Source organism: Coturnix japonica (genome assembly GCF_001577835.2).
Source record: "Coturnix japonica isolate 7356 chromosome Z unlocalized genomic scaffold, Coturnix japonica 2.1 chrZrandom2524, whole genome shotgun sequence".
Classification (NCBI taxonomy): domain Eukaryota; kingdom Metazoa; phylum Chordata; class Aves; order Galliformes; family Phasianidae; genus Coturnix; species Coturnix japonica.
Window position 1 is genome coordinate 1,369 of NW_015439851.1, and position 12,632 is coordinate 14,000.

The window sequence follows — 12,632 nt, forward strand, 5'->3', positions numbered from 1 at the left end:
TGGAAACCGAATATAAGGCCCTGGCAAAGAAAGGAAACAAATAGTTGCTTTTGTTTTGTTTTGCTTTTTAAATAAGGCCCAATAGAGAGAGGTATTAGCCAGTTGTCACGGAGTTCTCTCTAGAGCTCACTCCGGGACAGTGGGAACAAATCCAGGGGAGCACGAACAAAAGTGCCCCCCTTTCTCTAGCGGCACTGTCGGGCACGGCGCGGCACGGCCACGTGTGTTTCAGGAGAGTGGAAGGGAAGGGAGATTGCGATTGTGTCTAAAAAAAAATGAAGGAGGAAAAAGGTGATCTGAGAACGAACGGCAGTTTAATAACTTAATAACGCTAAACAACAACAAGTGAGTTTCAACAAAGAGAATTCCAAGTCCCCAATCTCACCGATGGAGCTGTGGAAGGCGGGAAGCTCCGACCGCATTGTCTCCTCGCATGGAGCCGGGCCAGCAACCCCGTCCCCTTCCCGACTTCCCCTCCGGTGCCACTCCCCACATGCCCATTTAAGGCAGTCCACAGAAAAAAAACTTACTGAATGCATGTCTTCATCAATGTTTGCCCTGTTGATCATTCATGGCCTTGTTCTTCTGTTTCACAAAACAGTCCTCTAATATGCTAGTCTGAGCATTTCAAGCCACTCACCCCTATTTTAGCAAGCTGCCCCACCACAGCGCCCACAGCACCAGCTGCAGCATTAACCAGCAGTCTTTCCTGGCTTCATCTTGCAGACCTCAAACAGACCAAATAAGCAGTGAGGCTGTGAAGAAAAAGAAAAAAACATTCAATGTGGAATAAAATAATTCAGACATAGAAGTGTGATTTGAGCTCATAAAATATCACCACAACTAGAACAAGGTTGAGATTTATTTATCCTTGAGGAAATACTATTAAAAAAGTTCACCTACACAACTTCTTAATTTTGGTTACAAGCCAAACTTTTTAACTTGTCTCATTTTCCTGGACTGGCTGTAAGTTTTTAAATACATGCTATTGGGAAGCAGGATGATGTTGTACAACTCCATCTTATGTGAAAACAGGTTAAACTTCAGGCCCTCTATGGAGTGAGGGTATCCTGAATTACAGCTTTATTTATTTATAACCAGACCGATCAGGCAGCACAGTGGCAGGGAAAGATGCAAAAAAGATTTTTCCAATCTTTCTGATCCTGCACAGCAATATCCAGAGGATAGCTTCCTTTGGATCTTGATACTCACCCTGGTGTACCAATTGTCCCAAGTGCTAGAGATTTGGGGAGTGATTCCGGCCAGCTTGAAGGAAGGAGATTCAGGCCTCTTCCATCACAGATGAAATGAGTTCTCCATCCACTATTAGCCACAACGAAGGCCCCTACTGCAAAAGCTGGATTCTTGCTCTCTACAATCCTGCTCAAATGAAGAAAAAAAAGAAAAAAAAGAATATCTTATGAGACAAATCTTTATTGGCTCTTTCCTCTTTTATACCTGTTGTCCTTTCATGCAGGAGGAAAAAAAAATACTTCATGTCAGGACATTTAGCCCATACCCTGCTGATGTTTTCCTTAAAATGGTTACTATCTCTAATCACCATGGGAAGGCTGGGTGCGATGATGCTAGACTTAGCCTGACCCACAAAAAAACGACGTTCCTATATAGATGCCATTGCTTTTTTTGTCTGTTGGAATTTTTTTGTTTGCTTGCATTACCAGCATCAGTCTGCTATTAATTCAGACTATGCTTCTATGAGCTCCAAGGCATAAAAGAGGACAGTAGGACTGAAGGATGGAAAAGTATGAAATTGAGGCACAAATAGGTTATTAAAGGCATTTCCATCCTCCGAAAACCTCCACCTAATTTAAAAGTTGAGGATCTTGAATATGAAGCATCTTAGGATAATACACTCGTTAAGGATAGCAGTATCTAATAAAAGAGAGAAGTTTATACTTAGGGCATCTCTATGCCAAATGAAAGCAGAATCTACTCAGCCCAGTGTGAAAATGTCACGGGTTACTTAGATTTACCTATGCCCGTGACAGGGGAAGCCACCCTGTGGGCCCCCCCCGGGGCCTGGAAAGGAGGGGAAAAGGGGAATGGGATAAAAACAGCGACAATCTAAGGAGGAAAAACTTATTTTACTAAATATGATATCGAAATACAAGATAACACAATATAATATAATTGAGGCTAACAAATCGAACGAAACAGAGAGAGAGAGTCCCCAAAAACCAAGAGGCCTACTGTGAACTCTAGGCGACACGGCTGGAATGCTTCCCACTCCCTGAGAAGTTCGAGAGAAGAAGGAGGGCACTCCAGCCTGGGAACGAGATTATATAGCGTCCTGGTCCCGTGACTTATCATTAACCCTGTTGTTCTCTGGGATATGTAGTGTTCTTCTGTGAACATTCAATAGAAGTATCCATACTTTACATGATGTTATGATGTGGAATACTGATAGCAAAATTACAAAATTACAAAACCATGACAGAAAATTACCCTGAGAAGGAATAAGTAAGCATCCGCAAAATATTGAAAATGATTTTTTAATTTTTGTTCAGCTTACTTTTATTCTATCCCCCAATGTTCTTCCAGAGAAACACAAGAGTCCAAGGACAAAGATGTTCTTGGGCAGCAACTTAAGAGGTAGGAGCAAGCTGACAAAGGGAAACATCTATGTAGCTAAATCATTACCACAAGGTTGGACTATGGTCATATAGCACCTGGCATTTAGGTTACAATGAAACAGTCACAGCTGGAATAAACATCATGCATGGTTTTAGGTACACAAGTACTGCATATGAGATTTTAAAACAAAGCTGACACTTGAAGTCATATTTAATGGTTGGCCCCATATGCCTCTCCTTGTATCCATCTCCAGAAATAAGTTTGTTGGCCTAGATGCTCTCAAAGAAGGCAGAAAAGATTACTATAGCAAACAGGGAAAAAAATAACAACAAACAACCCAAAAAAAACAGAGCAGTATTCCAATCAATTGCATACATGGAAAAAAAAGGAATGCAGCTTCTGCAGTATGTAGACTCATGTCAAGAGAACACAACACAGGCTGTAAATGTCAGGACATTCCTTTGACATCTGCCACATGGATGGATAAGATGAACACAAGGTCTTACCTGGCAACCTGCGTGCCTATCATTACATCCCCTTCCTTCATGTCCCTTTTACTGTATGGTCTGTAAACACAGGCAGAGAGACAGCTTATTGTAAGTAATTTTCAGTGATCTTCCAGACACTATAAAGTAGTCTGACCCAGAAACAGTATAACTAATGACTTTGAATACACTGCAAATAGCTTCCCCTTGTAATGACATGACTGGATATTTTCCATAGACAGTTACTGAAGCACTCCATCAGCACCAAGCTGAAGTGTCAGGAATTAGTCTTCACTGCAAGGTCCACCACCACAAGAAAGCTGAGACTCCAAAGAATTATCCCCAAGATAGGATCTAACAGATTTCTTCATAGCTCTGGGCAAATACCCAGTCTCCCTACAATTGAACTATTGCCTGTTAACAAAAACACATATTCTAAATAGGAAATTACTGATATGTCCTCAAGCACAGGCTTGAGTAGATAAGCAAAGAAGGTTCTGCAGCACAACTGCAGCCTCCTTTGGTCTCGCTGTATTCTAGCACATAAGTCACCACAAGGGATAACAGCAGGGTTCAGGGAAACTTCATGTCCACAGTGTAACCATCCTAATGTCCTGCTGAATCTGATATGGGACTCTAATGTACACATGTTTTATACATGTGTATAAAACAGACTATATATGCAGACAAGCATACCTGGGACCCTGGCAATGAGGGATGTTCCCAGAACACGTTTGTTAAGGTTTGAGAACACAAGTGAGTTAACATACCTCATGTAAGGATCAACACTAAGAAACACTGATTCAAGCAGCACCTCTGCAACAAAAGACAAAGTGAACTTTTGGGTAATGGCAGTAAAGCACAAGTCCCATAAGTCAATCTTTTAAATCTTTTTCGAAAAGAAAAAGAAAAAGAAAAAGAAAAAGAAAAAGAAAAAGAAAAAGAAAAAGGAAAAGAAAAAGAAAAAGAAAAAGAAAAAGAAAAAGAAAAAGGAAAAGAAAAAGAAAAAGAAAAAGAAAAAGAAAAAGAAAAAGAAAAAGAAAAAGAAAAAGAAAAAGAAAAAGAAAAAGAAAAAGAAAAAGANATGCAGACAAGCATACCTGGGACCCTGGCAATGAGGGATGTTCCCAGAACATGTTTGTTAAGGTTTGAGAACACAAGTGAGTTAACATACCTCATGTAAGGATCAACACTAAGAAACACTGATTCAAGCAGCATCTCTGCAACAAAAGACAAAGCAAACTCTTGGGTAACGGCAGTAAAGCACAGGTCCCATAAGTCAATCTTTTAAATCTTTTTCTTAAAAAAAGAAAAAAGAAAAGAAAAAGGAAAAAGCCATAGGAACTCCCAATAGTTTAGAAAGTCCTAGTGTTTTCCTATTGGATGCCAATACCAGAAACAACTAAGACATTCTGTAGCTTTGTCTGGATTTAGCACTGTGCTCTTACAAAAGATATTTTTGGAGGAGCTAGAAAGCTAGCTGTAAAGCTAGCTTCTTTTCTGTCCCGTTTATCTGCCTTCTCTCTTTGTAGAAGATTCAACCGGCCAGACCTCCTAAACAAAGCACTTTTCTTTCACCTGTGTAGGTCTTCCCAGGATTCATCCAGCAGAGGGTGGTAAGAGACCTTGGTGAATGTCATATGCAACAATTACCTTGCTCCCTTGAGCAGAAAGAACAACTTCTTTAGATATCTTTATCAGCAAAAGCTGCCCACCTCCACCTAATAATGTTTTCTTTATGGCTACTGCAACAACCTAACAAATAGAAGCAATTGATGTATTTAAACAGATATTTTTCCATCACTCACAGCAAGCAGGAGGAAAAGTCAAGGCTCTGTAACATCACAAGAAATGCCATGTCTTAAATGACTCTGTGTTCTTAAATAATAAGTTAAAGTATTAAGTATGTATGAATGCTTTAGAATCACACATGTCATAAAAATGCTTAAAAGTACAACTAAGAAGAGATCACCCTCCAAACCATTAAATTGTAAACCTAACTATACTACTACCACTGTAACGAGGTTTCTTTGACATACCTCCTAAACCAAAGTAAGATTTGTGAAGGATAAACAGTGGGATGAGGTTCAAGACCTCAAGGCATGGTGCAGACAACCATATGAAGCCAAAACCCTATGTTCATTCATTTAACAGCATCTCTTGGGTTTAGCCACTTACTTTACTCCCAACCCTTTTCAAGGCAGAAACTCACAAGTAAAACCTATGCATTTATTTTCCCTCTTTTAATTCTCTCTTAACAGCAGGGCAAATATCACAGACAAGAACTGCACAGAAGAAAAAAGAAAACAAAAAAGATTATGAACACAAGCAGAAGTCTTTCCAGTCCTTTAAGCGAAAGACAAGCCCCCATCAACTCATGCTCTAAGAACCCCCAAGGAGGGGCTAACTCCCACCTTGGTCACACTGTTGTCCCCCTGTCTATCCTTCATCATTCCCTCACACTAAGAAAAAAAAATAACAAATAAACAGATGTTACCATCTTCTCCAGCTTCCACAGAAGGATTTTGTAAGATAAAGTAGATGACAGCTTTACAACAGAAAAGCATGTTTGCATTTTACTAGAAGTACCTAATTTGCTGCAGCCAGTTCCTTTCTCTCCTTTTAAGTTACACTGTTTTCTCACAGCAGCTGGTTTTGAGGACACACTGCTTCTGTGATTTTGTCCAGCATTATTTGCCAACACAGCTGAAAATCATGAGGCATCACTGACACATGTTAAGTGCAGAGGGACTTTGAAAGGCACACTAGAGCTGCCTGAAGGCTAAACACAGTTCAGCATATCCAATGTTTATTGTCAGATGTCTTTAAACACACTAAACCTGTCAGGATACACACCCCTGAGCAATTGCTCTACCCTGCCAGTTTGCTGTAAGCACTGCCAAGCCTTTTACAAAATCTGAGCCTGAGGAACACATGGACAGACCTACAAACACACAGCCATTTGTCATCAGTAAGACAGCCTCCAGACAGCACGCGATGGCACTCCACTTACCTCCATCCTTCAGGTTTGCCAGTGCCACCTCTTTCATTTCAAAGTCACTGGTTTTGGGGAAGCCCTCAAAATGTTTCTTCAGTACCCACACCTTGGCAGTCACCATCCTGCACAATAAACAGCACAAAGAGATGCTAAACTGCTAGCAAGGGCCACAGGGGAGCACAAAACCCAAGCATCCTGATAGCTACATCTGAAGCCACCAATCTCTGATGCTCACTCGCAGCTGAGGCCAGCCGTGTGAGAGGTCAGCCCCGCTGAGATGCATCTCCCATGATTAAGAAATACCTAGGACAAAATCTACTGGTTTAAGGAAAGCAAGAAGCTTAACAAAAGGTTTAGCAAAACCGGGAGAAGCATTTTCCCAGCCAGTAACAACGTCATCAGTGGAAAGAAAAAGTTTCTGCAGTTGCCAAGCTCCAGGCTAAAACCTGGCAGCGCATTTCCCAAACAACGAGCAAACCGAGCGGCTTGAGTGTGTATTTCCCTCGCAGCCTCATTCTCATTCTTATAAGCGAGCGAGGAGAAAGCAGCTCATACTTTAAACGGGCGGGGATTCAAAGATCTGTCTTCTGCTATCAAGGCTGAGTCACACGCTACCGGTCCGGCGCCCGCTGCCTCAGCTCCCGAAGTCACGATACGCGTCCTAGAAGACAAAGACGAGCACACTCGGCAGCTTTTATTGCCAGCGCAAGCACCGCCCCGATTGCATTTGCCCCGGAGCAAGAGCAAAGTTCAGCCCTGCCCTCTAGCTCCGGGCTTCCCTCACCACCAGCCGGAACGGGGCCATACCCCACCCCGGCCCCGCGGATGGGAGCTCTGCCCCCGCTGGGAAACACCGGCGTAGGGATTGCGTGCCTTCCTAAAAGTTCTGCTGACAAAGCATTCCTTATCAGCAACAATTACAATTACACTTGGGCTACTTTTTATTACTGTTGTTACTTTACCTTTTAAGGTAAATGCTGGCTCTCGCTGACTTTTTCTAGCTATCACTGCGCCCACTGTGTACTGGAGGTGCTTGCTTGGGCAACTCACAACTTTCCAGCAACACGGCACACTCTGTAAAAGGGCTTACAGGAGGAAGAGATGAGTTCTCATTAAAGAAAGCCGACCTCACTCTTCTATTCACAAGTACCAGCGTGTGTTTTTCCTAGTGGTGCATCCTGCATCCAGGCACGACAGGGGTTAAGGATGTCGGTTTGCTTTGTGGCTGCTTGCCTGTGCAGAGCTCACAGTGATTCAGAAATGCTTTGCCTCCCCACCCTGCACCACCTCCCTGAGTCATTAACTACTTAATTCTCAGCTTATTGTTTCTTATCGGTGTGCTTCAAGACTGCAGCCCACTTCTTTACCTTCCCACCGTTATCACTCAATACCTTGTTTCTTCAGTGCAGCACGGGAACAGCTGTCCTGTTTCACCCTGTCCTTTCTTTCCTATTCCTGGTGCTCTTTGTTTTCCCAGCATGAAGCTGCATTAATATGTGCAATAATCTTGATGATAGAATCACAGAATCACTGAGGTTGGAAAGATCCTCTAAGGTAAAGACCTCTAAGATCACCAAGTCCAACCGCCAACACATCACCACAATGCAAACTAAACCACATTCTACATCTTACACATTAAACATCTACATGTTTCTTGAACTCCTGGAGGGATGGTGACACCACCACTTTCCTGGGCAGCCTGCTCCAATGCACAAACATTCTTTCTGAGAAGTCATTTTTCATAATATCAAACCAGAATATCCCCTGGCACAATTTGAGGCAATTACTTGTCATCCTATCACTGTTACCTTAGAGAAGAGGGTTACCCCTCTGCTTTCAGCTGTCACAAGGCAACAAAATGTGACAGGATAATGGTGGGAAGGTTCAGCCTCTACTGCCATCCCACTAACACCTGCCTCTGATGCTGTGGGCCAACATCATAGCATAGGAGGCATTATTTTCAGAGTAGCTCTCGTAGGCTAAGCGTGTGATAGCCACTGTATTTCAGTTTTAAGATTAGTAAACACTGTACTGCAAAACTTCTTTATTGCCAGGGGACCTCAATAATACATTAATTCTGTGTGTTTTCTGTATTACATGCTTCACAGACCATTGTAATGATTTCTACAAAGCAGCAGCTGTGCTTAATGTTTGAAAAAGGAGAGCCCATAAAACTGACAGAAAGAATCTTAAATTCATTTCTAGCTAGTCTCAGGGAAAAAAGAAGAAGAAAAAAAAGTTTTGCATTTTTCCTGATATTCTTCAAAAGGAGCTATTAAAGCTTTAAGTGAAAGTGAAATTCAAGATAACATTTATTCTGATATCCTTCAAACTCTCTTTGTCCTCTGGTCTAGCACATCAAGTTATCAAAAAATAAAGCTTTCCATTAAACTTCATCAACCTTTTCCCCAAAATCAGATAGCAGAGAAAAGAATGGATTGGTAAATCTCAGCCTTGTGCAATAACCATCTGTACATAAAAGCAAAGATCCAGCCTGGGTGCAGATACTGCAGGTGGTGCATGCTGTAGCAGGGCTGCAGGGAAAGCAATGTCAACCCCCAAAATCAGAATGCAGAAGGAGATTCACAGTTCAGTAGAAAACAGATGAAGAAAATATGGGAATGGTGTAAATTAGGATCCCTTCGTAGTTGCTGGCAACTAGAAGACCAGGAACAAAAGAACAGATGAGACTGTGAAAATTTGACTGGAGGCTGAAGGGATGGAGGTGATGCCCAAATTAAATCTGGGAGTCTTCATGGTAAAGTACAGTAAAGCTCTCCTGAAAGCTAAGTCAAATAGTAAAGTAAAGCTACAGTAAGGCTCATAAATTCTCTCTAAGTAACCTCAGATAATGCTTGTATCTTGTGTGTGCACAGAGGTGAGTTGGGCATTTGTGGAGTAGTAGTGAGAAATTCCTTGCACATCACCTCTTTTATCTGTACATGTATATCTTGTTATCCTTTTCCTTTTCCCTGTCTTAGTAAATCATCCTGTCCCAACCCATGAGTTCTACTTGGTGGGCTTCTTTTTTTTTTTTCTGATTCCCTCCTCCACCCCACTGGGAAGCTGGGGAGGAAGTGAATGACATTGTAGTGCTGAGCCACGTGCTGGGTTAAATCACAGCAGCTACACTGCAAAACAAGGATACGCTAAAAAGCTGAGTATCTCCCTTGGAAACACTGCTTAGATTGATGCTAAAAAGAAAATGCGAAATCACCACCACAGCAAAGTTGTTCAGGAAAGCAGGATCTAATCCAGTCCCCTTTCCCAGCTCCAATTTAGGCAGTTTTCTGCAGCATTTCAAAGGCACCAACATAAAAAGCTTCCTAAATATTTGAATATATATTTCTCCTCAGAAGGACTTACAGGCAGTAAATTCTTGCAAGCAGAAACTATCAAGTCAGATACGTATCAGAAGTTACCTCAGAATACCCTACATGTTACAGGACTTCCAATTATCTGAAACTGAATTTAGCCTGATTTTCTAAGTACCAACAAGTCATAGCATATCTTGCCTGTTCTTTTTCTCTGGCTTAGCTATTACAGTGCTTTCTCAGAAAATACATTTGTTTGTTTATGTGGTTTAAAAAAAAGAAAAAGAAAAGAAAAGGTAAAGGCAAACCACTCCCATGCTACATTACATACACTGCAAATATCTGAGCAAGCATGACGCTACATTATAAAACAGTAAAGCTTTAGCTTCAGTTCTTTGTACAAAGCTGCCGAACCCCAGAAGAAGGTAAAAGGTTGGATGTGAAAAATCATTGCACAGCAGAAAGACAATGTCACATGCACTTTGTTGTCATTCTGAGAGGTTCAGCTGCTCTGCTGAAGAAGCTTGCACAGGAATGGGTAAAGGGTAACTAAAACCTGGAGAGAAACACCTCGGCTGCCCTTCACTTTTCAGAAACATAAAATCTTAAGAACAGTTTCTGCTGAGAAAGAATAACTTAAAACCTACAGATTAGAATAAAGTTTGGACAATGAAAAACTGTGCTAGAGTTTCTTGAAGGACATGTTGCAATTTCTTGGTACTCACAAGACATTCTAGAGCTTCTTTCCATCACGTTTTAAACTCTCCTTGCTTAAAAACTGAAACAATCCAAACACATGCTGCAGCATCACGAATTGCAAAATTCCATCAGAGCTGTTGAGACATACTGCAGATCAAGCACAGCAATGGTTTCACTTCCTTCACTTTCAGGAACGTGTCTGTTACTGCATCACAAAGAAATATTTCCTTTGCTTTATTTTCCAGTTGTCAAAACAAACTTTTTTTTTCCTTTTTAAAATTTTTTTGGAAGTCACGTTAAGCTTAGTTTTCAGCATGACTCCATTTAATTTAAAATCTAAACCTGACTACGTGAAGCAAGTTACTCTGTTTCAGAGGAAAGTGAGGCTGGCATCTGATCTTGTAAAACTACTGCAAGAATTTCAGGGCTTACTAAGCCTGTCAGCTGGATGTTCCTTCCCGCATTTCTATTGCTCACTATCCACTTCTACAAAGAATAAGCACCCCAGACCACTGTAGAGCTGTAATGACACAAGTTTGTCCCTTTCTGCTAGAGAGCTTTAAGTACATGTAAGGGAATTTACATGCTTATGTGCCTGCAACTCCTCTGAGGCCACCTCCTGAATTTATGTAGTATTATAACTGCACATTCATTTTTGAGTAGGTTCCTGTTCAGCAATAAGTTCTTGCTCAAGAAACAATCTGCTCTAGGCTACATATGGTACCTGACACACATTTGCTATCTGCAGGTCTGCATATCAGAACTGCCAAACGTGTAATAATTAGAGAGGAAACAATAAAGAGAGAGTTATGAATGAGATTCTAAGGAATTACGATGGGACCTGTAAAAGTACAGAACAGTGACCAGTATCTGTTGTATCATTATTTACCATACACAACTTTAGACTGCAGAAAGTACATGACAAAAAAGGTTCACCCACTCCCTTGGTACACAGAGAGCAGTGCAGTGAAGTATTTACTATTGTATTCAAAACAGTGAAAACAAGTGCATCCATGGTGTCATGGTTCAGCCCTGGCAGGCAGCTCAGCATCGCTCAGCTAATCACTTACTATTCCAGGTAGGATAAAGAGAGTGAGGAAGGTCAAGGGGTAAGATCTCATGGGTTGAGATCCATAGAATTGGCTAGGTAAAGCAAGAACTGCATACACAAGCAAAGCAAACCACGAAGCCCTGAGTAACCTGTGGTACAAAGTCCCAGGAAATTGAACCACTGCTTTCATGTGTGGATCTCAAATGCTCGTAATTGGTGCAAGACAATCTATACCTGCTTCAGACTGAGAATCTTCCTTTTTTTTTTTTCATTAACAATATTAAATCATATCAACCTACATAAATACAGCAAAGAGTAAGAGAGAAACAGGTCATTAATGCAATCTCCTGCAATATCCTAATAGCCAAATGATGAGATAAACTGGTACAAAAATGAGGTAAGATAGAGAACAATCTGGACTGCCACATCTGAAGCACTAAGGTCAGTGGTACAAGGTCAAAAGATTCCTTACAGATCCTATTTCTGGGTGTGCTGATCAACAGCTGGCTATACGTAAGCCACCAGTGAGCTCAGATGGCCAAGAAGACCAATGGCATCCTGGCTTGTACCAGAAATAGCAAAGCCAGCAGGAGCAGTGTCAGGATGTGCAATGCAGGTCTCCTCTTACCTCAGCTTTGGGGGTGGAGACCCAGAAGACCCGCATGAAAAGCAGACAAAAGAGGAGTCTTGAGGTGGCAGGATGTTCCTGTTTTGGTTGAAGAACAAACCAGATAATGGTTTCAGCATAGAATCTTGAAGGCTGTGGTGTCCAGAATGAGAATGTTTCATTATCTGTGAAAATAATATTTAAGTTAATTCTTTGTAAATATGAATATGAGCTCTAAGAAGAATCAGACTATAATACTCGACTTTCAATCCAAGTATTACTAAGGTTAGGAAAATAGTTTTGGGAGGCATGGGGGACTGAAAAGGGGGAGGGAAAAGAGAAAAGAGGCTAAATGACAGAAGCAAGAAGACAGACAGAACACAAGGGAAACTGTCCCTCTTCCACCACAACAGAATTGCCTTCCTGGTAAGCACTGTGCCCATACCTCTTGGTGAAGAAGTATTACCTCCTTATACCAGGCAGATAAGGAAGTTCTGCTTGGATCAGCTGATTTTGTGAAAGCAGTATTGTGCGATCAAGGCAAGGAGCTAGCTGAGCATTCGTGAAGACTGGATTCAGCCAGTGAACACAAGTGAGGAAGGCTACTAGCCTCATCCAGAGCGTCTCAGGACCACTACCACAGAAAGACTGAGCATTGTGCATGGAGGTGGGACCCTATGGTAATGATTTCGGGAGAACCATTAAATAGACACCTACTGCCAGGGAAAATCTTTGCATATATAATATATGTATATAGGCCAGAGATGCTTTGTAGCAGCTATGCACGATCAGGTGGAAGGATCCCCTCGTGCATCCAAACGCCGAGTATAAAGAATATTTTCTAACACTGTAGCTTGAGTCTTAGAGGGCTTACTGATCGAAC

The 12,632-nt window shown here is 41.5% G+C and overlaps 1 protein-coding gene across 1 annotated transcript; it reads right to left on the reverse strand.

Moving 5' to 3' along the window:
- Positions 1-328: 328 nt before the first annotated feature.
- On the reverse strand, positions 329-12,615 carry LOC107306921 (prostaglandin reductase 1-like). Its single transcript, XM_032441622.1, is given in 10 exon segments — positions 329-701; positions 703-742; positions 745-755; positions 1,213-1,380; positions 3,102-3,161; positions 4,255-4,300; positions 6,094-6,200; positions 6,634-6,739; positions 7,041-7,163; positions 11,771-12,615. Coding segments are annotated over 7 exon segments (519 nt in total). The 5' UTR covers position 6,200; positions 6,634-6,739; positions 7,041-7,163; positions 11,771-12,615; the 3' UTR covers positions 329-613.
- Between the last annotated feature and the right edge of the window lie 17 nt (positions 12,616-12,632).